At 43.7% G+C, this 13,124-nt stretch overlaps 1 protein-coding gene across 1 annotated transcript in view; it reads left to right on the forward strand.

Annotated features, from left to right (window-relative positions):
• The window catches only part of LOC146798868 (nesprin-2-like), a 1,144,883-nt gene that overhangs the window by 561,839 nt on the left and 569,920 nt on the right, over window positions 1-13,124 (forward strand). The window contains exons 64-65 of the mRNA XM_085627789.1: window positions 918-1,196; window positions 12,562-12,768. Of these exons, the coding sequence (XP_085483915.1) occupies window positions 918-1,196; window positions 12,562-12,768 (486 nt within the window). The remainder of the gene's footprint in view (window positions 1-917; window positions 1,197-12,561; window positions 12,769-13,124) is intronic.

Raw genomic sequence — 13,124 nt, forward strand, 5'->3', positions numbered from 1 at the left:
TTGGCCAGCGTAATTTTGTGGTAGATAAAACGTAAAAGGTTGATTCTTTTTTATTTTTATTTATTCAGACCTCGCAGGATGGCTTAGAGATTAAATCCTTGTCACTGTAATTTAGGTATATTTACATCAGGAGTTTGAATTAGGGCAAGGCTGACTCAGACCTCCATCCTTCTGAGGTTGGTAAATTGAATACTATTAAATTAAGCCATAAATTTGCTGGATTATGTTGATAACATTTCGACCTGTATAACCTCCTGCCTCACAATGAGGTCCTTTTCCCACCCAGACCTCGTGTCCCAGCACCTACACTACAAATATGTAAATTGGTGGCCCCCTTTTTTGGAGGAATTGCGCTCCGCTCATATGTTACAAAATGGTACAAAACATGAATACTGGAGAGAATAATGTTACAGAAGCATGTTAAGTGCCAGAGGCCGTAAGTTTGCTTGATTGTGCGACAGCATTTCGACTTGTATTACGTTAGGTCATCATTGGGACAGAGATTACACAAATCGTTTTTAATGCTGTCAGAAAAACGTAAATGGGGAGAGGAAAAGTCAAATGAAAGTAGGGCCCAAAGTGAATTTAAAACCAGAGAATTAGATCGATTAGGAATGGCAAATAGCTACCAGGGCGCAGTCTGTCAGCCTATAAAGGGGAAAGAACATATGACAGGCTGTATATTTAAGATTGACCAGGTCTCACACCCCAGTCAGCCATCAGACCAATTTCATACACTTCTAATTCCCTATATATAGTATTTCCTGCCTAATAACATTTTGATTTTGTTGCAATTCGATTGACATTGTTGCTCTTTCACAGTAATTTAACAGATTGTATGCTATGGAATACTAATGCAAGTCTGAAAAGAGCACTCTATAATTAATTAACACCTTTTCAATTTTCTAACACTGCAGGTGCCTCTCGGGAAGGAAGAAGAAACTTCTGAGATGACATTAACATTGCAGGATTCAGTTAAACAAGACACTTCTACACCAGTTTGTGAACCGTTCAAGGTTGACATGGAAACCATTACACAGGGAGATTCAGACAAGAGACCTGGGCAAGCCATAGAAGCAACATCTAGTATTACTCTTGAAGAATCTGAAAAGGATGTTTCAGTGAGCAAGTTGGTAACAGTTGTCACTGAACTAGTAACTGACACTCAGGAGATTATAACAGCCAAACTATCCAAGGTACGCCTGAATATTAATATAAAACCCAACTCACAAACAGAGTTATTCATTAGTACTTGGGATAAAGAATCTGCAATGATACATGATTGGGATTCAGCCAGGATTCCAAGACCACTTTCCTGTGTAGCTCTAAGTGGTCAATGAACTCTGGTTTGATGCCATAACTTGATTTTGTCTCACAGTGGCTTTACATGAAACTTCTCATTAATATTTTTTTTTATTTTTGTCTGGGTTTTTAACATATGTGGAGATGGGGTTAGCAAGACTCTGTTAGAAAATTGAAAATGTTTTAGCTACAGTACAGGTACTTGGAAGTTAGAGTGACTCAGAAACTGACTCATTGACATGGACTCTGAGAGGTTAGGGGGTCTATTTTGTGCCCCATTTCCATATTTTTGTGAGAAACAGTGTGCTTGTTCCATTGCCTTCAGGGTTTAAATCCTGTGGATCTTGTGACAGACAGATGTGGTCACAGGTCCTCATACCATCTGTTTGCGGTGCCTGGGAGACCACCATGACTCGGAGGAGTGTGGCTCCTGTCAGCATCTTTGGCCGAAGGCGTTGAGATAGCGTTGAATGAAACCTCTGGTGGCGCTATGGTCTGAGGTACGCATCGTCGTCAGTCCTCACCGCAGTGCGGTGACCGGTTGAGTAGCTGTTCAGGTTAGAGGCCATCTCCATCCACGTCAAGGGAGGCACTGAAGCACCAACAGTCAAAACGGTGCTGGTGCACAGCCCTTCGAGGTCCTCACCTTCAGCATCAGAGTCAGGTCAGCCCATGAGGTAAGCTGCGCAAATTGATGGCTCACCAAGTACTTGACTTCACCTCACTGTCACCGATGGAGCCAACCTCATAAAGCAACTTTCTATCTGCCCCTGTACAGCCTGTTTCTGCTCTTCCTATGGGAATGCAGTTTGGCAGGTGAAGGGGAGAGATACCCAATTGACAATACTGTCCAGCCTCCCTTGACGGAAAATTGGCTGACAGACCTGGGTGAGGCTAGTAGTCTTTACATCCTCCCCAGCTTCAGATTTGCTTTCTCCACATGGTATGGCAACAGAGGTGAGTTCCTCTTATGCTGTGGTATTAAGGAGGGCAGATATTCTCTTAGATTGCCAGCTCCCTTCAGTGGCATTGTCCACAGACTCTTTGGTGGATGTTTACACAAGAGTAAGACAGGAGTGGAGTCCGTACTTCCTTATAATGAGTCTCTCCACAACATATTTGTTAGAACTGGGGGTCTCTAGTTGGCAATGGTATACACCTTTGTCCAAATAGGGACCCTTGCTTCTTGTCAGGGAAAGGGGGATACACTCCTGAATAACCCCTGCTCACTCCCTTGGTAGCTTGGCACGAGCAGACAGGCTTATCGCAGAGGCAGTGTGTGAAGCATTTGTGAACACATACAGTAATACAGTGAAAACGCTTCAAATGGACACCACACCAGTTTAGAAAAATAGTAATCTTTACTAGACTTAACACAAGACCAAATGACTAAAATCCACACTACTGTAATAAAAATAAGATTTTAAAATGGTAGAAATATCTTAGTTCAATGTAGATGGTAAAAGTGACATTTTACTGTCAAAGTACCTAGGATGCGTCACGCAAAACAAACAGAAGGGTCGCAGGGAAGGTGATGCGTCGGTCCCTTGTTTCGGGGGAGGTGATGCGTTGGTTCCTTACTGCAGCTCAGGGGAGGTGATGTGTCGGTTCCTTACCGGAGAGGAGGTTATGCGTCGGTTTCTTACAGTGATCCAGTGCGATGCGACAAGATGGCGCCTCGATGCGATGCGACGATCTGGTGCAATGCGACAAAATGGCGTCTTTGATGTGATGCGACAACGTGGATGCGCTGCTTGCACGCCCAACGGCCGAGCGGCGAAATCGGTGAACTTCAGAGCCGCGACAGGCCCTGCGACACGCTTCTCCAGTGATGCGACGGCGATCTCTGAGGCACGCTTCTCCAGTGATGCGACACGCTTCCTCGGCGACGCGCTTCTTCGACGATGCGACAGCTTCTCCGGTTTGTTCTCCTTGGCAAAGGTTCCTCTTGATTTCCCAGAAGTGATCTAAAGTTCTGGGGTCTGGGCCCCAATATTTATACTGCAAAATCCTTTGTCCTCTGAAGGCAGAGGGTGCCTGTGCCCAGCCAAAACCAGTTATGTGCAGCTTCCAGGCAGGAGGTGGAGACAACATTGTTGAAAGCAGACCTGGCCCAGGTAGCTGAAAGGAAATCTCCTCCCCCTACTCTCTATTATATGAGGGCTCAGGTCAGTGAAAGGAAATCTCCGCCCCCCACTCTCTATTCAATGCAGGTCCTATTCAGCCCAGCCCTGACCCATCAGACTGCTGGAGCCAAGGCCCTCGCCAGCACCCTGTCACTCACAAACCAGACATGGAATACACAAACCCAGCAGAGACAACTGGATGGTTAGGCAAGAAAAGACCTACTTTCTAAAAGTGGTATGTTCAAACACAGAATGTAAAAATCACCCTAACTAAAAGATGTATTTTAACATTCTGAATTCAGGCATACTAAATTTGAATTTCTACCTTTTTCCCTGGGTCAGTTAGGATTATAAGATGTTATAATCAAACTGCCCATTCTGGCCTATGGGAACAGGTGGCCTTGCAATAGTGGAAAACAAAATGTCCTACCTTTCACATACAATGCACCCTGGCCATGGGGGTACCTTGGGCCTACCTTAGGGGTGACTAACATGTAGAAAAGGGAAGGTTTAGGGACTGACAAGTGTGTGCATTTGCCAAGTCGACATGGCAGTTCCAGACTGCACACAGGCTCTGAGCCACATTTTACAACCTGCTTCTGTGGGTGGCACAACCAGTGCTGCAAGCCCACCAGCAGCATTTGATTTACAGGCCCTGGGCACACATGGTGCACTGTACTAGGGTTGAACAAGTAAATCAAATAAGCCAATCATGGAGTCACTACTCCATTACAACAATTTACAATAGAGAGCATATGCTCTTTAGCACTGATCAGCAGTGCTAAAGTTCCCAGAGTCATAAAACCACCAACAACATGTCAGAAAAAATACAGGAGAAAGGCAAAAAGTTAGGGGATGACCCTGCAAAAAGGGCCAAGTCCAACAATATTGTTAGGGGCTTGGGCAAGGCTGACAACAGGAATGCCTGTAGACAGGGCTATATACCATAGGCATCGGCCCACCCCTGTGGACCATGCTTGTCTCTTAAAACATCCCTCCACAAAAGGTCTGGTTGTGCGAAAAGTAACAGCCTCTACGGACTCAAATGCCCTCCCTCTGGTTCCATCAAGCACAGAGTCCAGATGGCTGTAAAGTTGTGGGAGGAATCTGATCTCTTCGTTTAGTGCATCATTATGATCTTTGAATACTACATGTTTTCTCGGAAGGTTGTCCCATGTGTTATGAGACTCAGTGGAGAGTAAGCTTCCCTCTCTCCCAGAGGAAGCCAGCAGGTAACTGCTACAGATGGTGTGTGGTATGGACATCACTAATTCGATGGGTAGAGCTGTGGCTCAGTAATTTGCACTGCGCAGACAAGCTTGGCTGCATCGATCTGGGTTTTCAGAACCTGTACAGAATAGCCTCAAAGATATGTCATTTGATGGTGTACATTTATTTTGTGTACATGTTGATTCAGCTTGTTACGATTTGGAGCTGCACGATGTGATAAAGATACTTAGACATGTCTTTGAAGGCTCAGCTTTCTTTCTTTCTTACTGTGTAGACGGAAGTGTTTAGTCATCACTGGGTTGCAGTATGTATTCTTCTACTTGCAACCAGTGTGATGTTTATGCTTACTGCCGAAGTTTATGGTTCTTTAACCCCTTCCATGCTCATGACGGAACGATTCCGTCATGAGCATCGGTTGAGCTGTGCTCATGACGGAACCGTTCCGTCATGGCCCCGCCCGCGCTCGAACCCTTCAGCACCGCGGGGGAATCCGCGCAGCGCTGAAGGGGTTAACTAACCTTGCGATTCTTTCCATGTTTTTTGCCTGACCCCTACTCTGGTCAGGTGTGATTATAGTAGTATAGTACAGTTGTGTTCTTTACACTAAATTCCACAATACATGGCTTTCTGGATTACTATTACTGCTTGGCGCACAAGTTATGCCTTTCTCCTTAAGGCAGTTTATCAGCTGTTTATTTGTGTTTGGTTTTTGACTTATACCTGATATACAGGTCTTGTAGTCAGTGGCGTAGCAGGGCCGGTCTCATCTGCGGGCGCGCGGGCCAGCAAATGCAGGATTAATTTGCCAGCCTAGCAACGCCACTGCTTGCAGTCAGCTTTACTCTGCAGTAGAGCTCAAGAGTTGATACCTTCATGGTATGTTCCATACTCTAGGTGGGGTAATTTTTTGTATGCTATGAGAGGCTTTCTAAATATTTATGTGCTGAGTTACGACTCTCGTTACAACAAACAATTGATGGACGGAATGCTGACAATGCATACATTCTCCCCCAGTTACGACTCTCAGCTCTTGCACTTTTGGACCTTTGTTTGGGGTACAGAGTTCTATCCTGTGGGTTGGATTATTTATCTGATTTAAAGTATCATACATTTGTGAAGTTTGGTACCCCTTGTTAGGTGCTTTTGATATTTTTACCTTCATGCGTGTATCAGTATATATGATCATTGTTGGCCTCAAGATTATAATCTTGTGCGCTTTCAAACACTTTGGGATCTATTATGAGTATGGGGACGTGGCATTGGTGGTATTCTGACTGCCCTATTACAATTAGGGCGGTTGGACCGCCATTGCCCCGCTGCAGATGGCGGTATTTCAGTAGTCAGGAGCCCACAATATGCTTGGCGGGACCGCCGCGGTCCTGCCAAACATATTACGATTTTCCTCCCCACCATTGATTTAATGGCGGTCTCTCCTGCATAGAAACTGTGACAGAGAGGAAACAAAAGGGGCCCTACAAACCTTATGGAAAGTACTTTGGAAGTATCTGCAAAGGGTCTTCCTTTCTCCAACTTGCATAAAGCATTTGATATTCCACAGTCTTGGGGGTGATAATTGGTAATTGTTCTTGGATTGCCCATCCATGGCTTCACAGGTCTGCTCAGTTGCAAGATGTATAGTGGGGTTCATTTCCTAAAAATCTGTGAGGGTGAGATATGTAAGTTCATTCTGCCAAGAAGGGGTACAGAATTACTATGGACATGGAGGGAGATACTATATATCCTGAATGTTAAGGTGGCCTGCAATTGTTGGAACACAAAATGTTGCCCCCACCCAGCAGAATGTGGTGAGGGGCCCTTGATTCTTTAATTTCCCAATGATATTAATTGGTTTTATACTGAATGGGAGCCCACTGAAGGGTCGAGGCTCCCTGTCTTAAGCTCCTGTGGCCTGCCGCAATGTATAGATGTTGAGATCTGTATCTTTCACATGGCAGGCACTGCTGAATGCATAGTTATTGTATGGCTTGTTTGCCACAAGATGTAATTCAACAAATGGTGAAGCCAAGTGAAAGTGAGTTAACATAATAAAAATGTTGCTTCTTAGCTACTAGGATCTGGTGTATCTCGACAGGGATTTGCATTGAATACTGTTGAACATGACAAATTAAGTGGTCTATTAAGATGGCGGGCGGATCTCCGCCCGCCCTATGTCCCCGGTTCAAACCCCGCTATATTAGTATGGCGGGGGGCACTGTAGCAGACGGAAAGACCGTCTGCCGCTTTTCCGCCGGTTGAAATATCGACTCGGCGGAAAAGGGACTAAATATGGTGGCGGTGTCTGCAAGACACTGCCATCCATATTATTATGGGGCATTTCTCATGCCTTTCCATGGCGGAGACTCCGCCATGGAAAGGCATGCGGTAAATGCTACGGGGGCCCATTGTGGGCCCCAGGGGGGTTGGGGGCTGCACTTGGGGGTTACCTATGGTACCCCCCAGCATTGGCATGGACAAGGTGGCAGGCACTGCACGGTGCCTGTCACGTTGTGCATGTCTATGCACCACGTCCCTTCACAGCACCGCCCGCCACAGTGCTGTGAATGCGGGATGCCACCGCCATGGTGGCAGTGGCATCCTAATTGACGGTGCGAGGCTGCTGCACCACTGGCGGCCGGTCCCGGCACCGCTAGGGTGGCGGGCGGACGGGAGTCTGCCCGCCATCCTAATAGACCCCTAAATGTCTAATAACGATCCTAATATAAGCCTTTATCTCTCCAGCCCTGTCCCAAGCTTTATATTACATGTGCTTATTGAGACAAAAGATATAGCCTCAAAATGCCCCCTACTCTGTCCAGTATTAAGCCATTAGGTGTCTTTGGGAGACTGCTGCTGCTTTAAATGTATTGAAGGGGGTGATTCCAGCTAATTAACCGAGCGATGAATGAAAAGAAGAAAGGGAAATGTGGAGGCCATAAAGATGCTGAGTTGGGGAGAAGAAGGAAGGATGTATGGATACATTGCAAGAAGGAAGGTTGGGTGGCTAAATCAAAGAAGAAAAATGCAAGGATGGATTGAAGGGAGGATAGATGATAAATAATAAATATGCATGGAGGGAAGGATGGGTGGATGTTAAAAAGACAGAATGAAGTAATGATGGAAAAAAGTACAGAAAGGCTGCTAAGAAGGCAGGAAGAAAAGAAGGATGGAGAGAAGGAAGAAAGAAAAATCGAGAGAAGGAAGGACAAAACGCTCAAAGAAGGATTGAGAGAAGGATACAAGAATTTTCAGAAATTCAGAATTCCTTTAGAGTCAGCAGTGCCCCAAACGAACGCTGGGTTTGCTCTTATCACCTTTTCAATCAGTGTATACTGTTCAAAGTGAGGGGATTTCATTTTTTAGGTCTCGCCTGAGCCAGCGCATGCACTGCCAGACATTTAGTAAGTGGGGTTTTCAAAGTGCTACCCCATGCTTTTGGTGGCCTAGCGCTTGCGGTTACGCGCTCGTGCACGCCGCGCAGCCGCCAGCTTTCACCGTCCGAGGCGCCATCTGGAGTGCAATCAGTTTCAATTCTGTTGCTGTTCACTTTCACGCGCCACGCACACAACTGCCGTTCGCAGCCGCACGTCTTGTTTTTTCCCAGGCTTGTGCGCTTGCTCGGCTGGCGGCTTCAGGTTTGGCACTCAGGGCGAGGGAGGTGGCACCACCACCGGGGGAATTCCTCGCTTTGAAGTGAGCAGGAGGAGATGGGATGGGGGTGTCGCCTTTGCGAAATTGCCCTCTCGCTAACTGAACACTCAGGGTTGGGTCTACACCGCTGGGTGGAAACGTGCACGGGCCAACAGCTCCTCCCCGAAGGCCCCTCCTTAGACACACTGTCCCTCATTTGGGAAGTGGAAATTGCCATTTTTGGTGCATGTGTATACTCTATTCCTCCCACCCACCCATTGCATCATCTTTGAAAGCGAAACATACTTGCTAATTAATTCCCGTCCTTCTATTAAAAACGAAAGACTTTGCCTAATAAAAATAAAAACTCACCCACAGTTCAACGGCAAATGAAGTATCTTCCTATCTGGACTACCCTTCCCATATGGTCTACTTTCATTTATAGCCGGCGTATACTACGTCGAATGAGCGTTCGCGAAATAGATTTACACGTTCACTATGGTTTCTGTTTCATTCTGGAACATGAGTAGTTCTTGCGGCTGTAGTCATTGGACTGACTGCTGTTGCAATAACTCGTTCGTATTTCAGTGTTGGAAACCCTTCTGTGTTCATCTGCATATTCCTATTTAGATCACTGCTCTCTAACCTAATATTGTTCCTTGGTTCTTTTGATGAGCAGGTACTGATTATCCTCTTCTTGAATTTGAAAGGGAGAGCACCAGCACTACTGAACAATGATGCAATACTTTTAATAGAAGAGTGCCAGCATGTCTCGGTAGCAAAGAGGCAATGTGGATAGAGGGTACTGGAACGTCTATATTTCCACCTAAAGCATTAGTTCTAGTGTGTCTCTTGTGCTCCTCTGTAGCCCGCCTGTGTGACGTCCCTTTAGCAATAAAAATGGCATTTTGCTTCAGCTGAACCCACGGATTCATGCAGTACAAATCATTTCAGTTGAAAAATTGAGTCAAACTTCCATTTCAATGTCAGAGAATCCTCCTTGCTACCAGTTGCTAAGTATTTAGAGTAAGAAAGTTAATGGTGGGTGCACATGCCTTGTGCTTTTTCAGAGATAAAAAAATATTCAGTGTTTTAAACTGCCCCACCCCAATCAAATTCAAAGATCTATGTGATAGTATCCCATTTCCTACCACCCAGTCATGGTTATGTGGCACAGGAGGGAAGAGCTGGGGCTAGGGTTGCAACCGTTATTAGAAAACAAGCATTGGCATAGCCAATAGGTCTCACCTTTGGGACCTTATAAGTGTTTAGCCATTCAACAGTTGATGTTGTTGCACCAAGGATATTGTGCTGCATAACTAAATACTTATAAGGTCCCAAAGGCAAGACCTATTGGCTATGCCAATGCTTGTCTTACTACTCTCTTGCATACAAAGTTGGTTGACCAATGAAGAGCATTAATTTATCACCCTCTAGCCAGCACTGTATTTAAATAAAGAAACGTATTCACCACTTGCTTAAATACTTCTGAATTTGGAAACACTATAGGAGTCTCAAAGAATAAACATCGAAGAAGATGTTAACTCCAGTGGGTCCAGTTAAAAAAGCTACTCCTTTATCAGTTCATGAGCTAGGGATGATATATAAACAACTGCACTAGGAAAGTCTGGTAATATATCTTTGCAAAATCTGATGTATTAATTAGCCAGAAGGTGCCAGATATTTCTGAAGTAGTGACTACTGTTCATGTGAAAATAGCATTCAAACTATCCGAGGTACCAGTGAAAATGAAAACAATTCCATCTCACCAAAGGGAAATTATATTTATATATCAGTAAAAGAAAGCACGTTGCGGTCCAATGCAAAGGGCAGTGTAATACTTCTGTAAATTGATGTGGATCAGTTTCCTGGTACAAGCACGTTTAGACATCAGAGCATGCAAGTTAGTACAAATGGGCATGACTACCTGTAACACCTCGTTATAGGTACGTAGTGATGTAACCATGCCATCATGGATAAGCTTACTCTCCCTCCCTGCTGCGACAGGCTGCTTGCAAGTCTTGTCTGTCTGTGACACAGTGGCACTGCTGGAGACGGGTGCTCTGATATTCTACAGGTCTGGCAAGCGGAGTAGGTGAAAACAGAGAACTTTGGAATGCCCTAGAATGAGTAAGAGTTAGGTCCACGTCACTACTTCCCAGCTACCATCCTTTTATTCTGTGTATTTGAGTTGCTCTGACAATAAGGAACAGTACGATCTAAGTTCTGCAGCGGCACGTTATGTCTGCACATGCAGTCAGGGTGGTGAGGAGGACTGGTAACATCATCAACGAGCATCCCCTAGTGCCACTCCCATAAACATATTTAGCAGAAAGGGCAATAGAGATGTGCAAGAAGGTTGATTCACAGAAACGTCTGGAATTTACCCCAGTATTCCTCCTATGTTTCCCAGTAGCACTCATGTGAAGCTGTGATAGTTGCATTATTTCTGAGTTGTGCTCAAGGTGGATTCCATTTTCTCATGAACAAATATTTATTTGCTCATGCAAAAGTCTTCAGGCAAGTTCTAACTTCCTTTTTCTTTCTTCCTTTTTCCTCTTTTCTCCACAAGGAACATATTTTCCATGTGTAGAAACCCCTTTCTATACAATTCCACAATGTTGGTGGTGTTCTTTTCCCATTCTCTCACTAGAAACTGACTTAATAGTGACCCTGAAATGAGTAAATCACTTACTGTTCCCAAGTAGGGAATGGGTTGAAGAAAGATGTGCGAGTAACCATAAAGACACATACATTTAAAGTATGTGGGTGTCCACTTCTTTTCAGAACATGCCAACCCTAGTATGCCCAATCCCAGTCCATGAGAGCAAGCTTATAAGTGGTGGTACTGAATAACGGCAAACACACAACATATTTGTAGCAAGCCTTCCTTTTATAAAGCATTATTTAGTGCCCTTGCTGTTGTCCCACCTCCCAATCTTATCCTCTTCGTCATATCCTTGGAGCCTTGTTTCTCCTGCGCCTTCCCATATGAAAAGTATTATATGGACTACACATACAACTTAAAAAGGCTTTGCAGGTCACCTTGGTGATATTCGACCATACGAAGATACCCAGAGAACAGCTTGGTCTCTATTGTGTCTTGGAACTCTTGTATGACTTACAGGGGCTTTATAATCTACTCTAATGCGCTATATCCCATATATACTAAGTAACCCGGCAATCAACACCTTGCTCACATGTGCTTTTAAAAATCCTGAAACTCTGAGTTATTGTCATGGTGTGATTATGTGTGAAGTTGGACCTACTTAATTCCCTATAATGCATGCTGTTCAATACTTTCTCCACAATTGTTTCTAGACATATAAATAAAACTATGTAGGTTTAGTGGATACACCTGTCGTTTTGAAAACTTCTACCCAAAATTAATTTAATATACTAGTAATGTTCATTCCCTGCTCCATTTAAATCAGACTTCTGACATTACTTGTTATATTCTGGCATGTCCTGTATAAAGTGTGTATCATAATTGATTCATATTTTTTTAAATAAATATTTTTACAGGGTGCCAGATATGTATGATGATCTCAAAAAATGTCCAAAAGTATTTGCAGCAAAACCATTTGTTCACAAGCCTTCTATCCTTTATTTAAGTCATTGAAATACTTAGTAACTCTGGTAAATACGGTTTCTTAATTAATTTCTATATGTTTAAACATTTGGACCTTATCCAAATGACTTAATAAATAATGAAGGTCCTTATTTTGTATTTTGAGTTATCGACTGCTCTGTAGATTTTCTAACAAAAATTCTGTATATTTTCACAAGTTGGGATGTGAGGGTATTGGTGGTCTGGGATGTAACCTGACATTGAAAAGGCCATAAACCTTGAAGCTGGGAGGCGTATATGAAAGGCTGTCAGACATTCTAAACCTCAACACAGAGGACGTGGACTTTGAGGAGAGGCTCTATGTAGGAATTGAGGGAACTGTCCAGAGTTCACCAGGGTCACCCAAGTAATCTGTGGCAAAGAGTACCCCATTGAAGTGATTTACCATTTGCTGTAAGTTCTCCAGCTATTTTTCTGAAACTATCACTGGGAATGTCAAGCAGGCTGTAAAACAATTGGACACAATAAGATTTAGCTTTTCCAAGTAATGCTGTTTTGTATAGATCAGAAAGCATGTTATTCTTTCCCTTAACTGTATTGACCATGATTTGTATTCACTTAACTTTGATATATCGTATGATAAATTAAATTACAAATAATGTGATACAATTATTTATGTACTTCATTATTGGAAAACAATTATAGGAGTCTGACAGCGAGAAAGAAGAAATAAAAGAGAAGATTCCAAGTGCGATTGAATTAGATAATGATATGTCTACAGTGTTTAAGGAAATGGATCAGAAAGACCTGGAAACTATTCAGCAGGAATATGTGGGTCAACAACTGGATCATCCCAGTGAAGTACAACCTCCTGAAGAAACCAAAAAGGAGACAGGGGACACACTTAGCCAGGTGATGCCAGAGTTCTGTAAATTAACAGTTAATAATGTTAAAAAGCCCAGCTAAACATAATGTATCAGTGAACATACATTAAAAAAATGTGTCTAAACAATGTAAACCCCTAGGCTCTTATTATGAGTGGCCTAGAGTATTGGTAACTGTTGTGATATGGAAACTCCAGGTCTTTATACGTTGGACACTAAGGGTCTCCTTAAAAAGGACGACTTACCAATGGAATCTTTAATTTCAAGGATGATTCTCCAGATAATTCCTCATTTCTTATAATATCTGTGTGAAAATAAACAGGTCAGTGGAAACACCACATATCTACTTCTGATGGGGCTGGTAACTGCTGCTGCCAGCTCCAT

This window comes from Triturus cristatus, chromosome 9 (genome assembly GCF_964204655.1).
Source record: "Triturus cristatus chromosome 9, aTriCri1.1, whole genome shotgun sequence".
Classification (NCBI taxonomy): domain Eukaryota; kingdom Metazoa; phylum Chordata; class Amphibia; order Caudata; family Salamandridae; genus Triturus; species Triturus cristatus.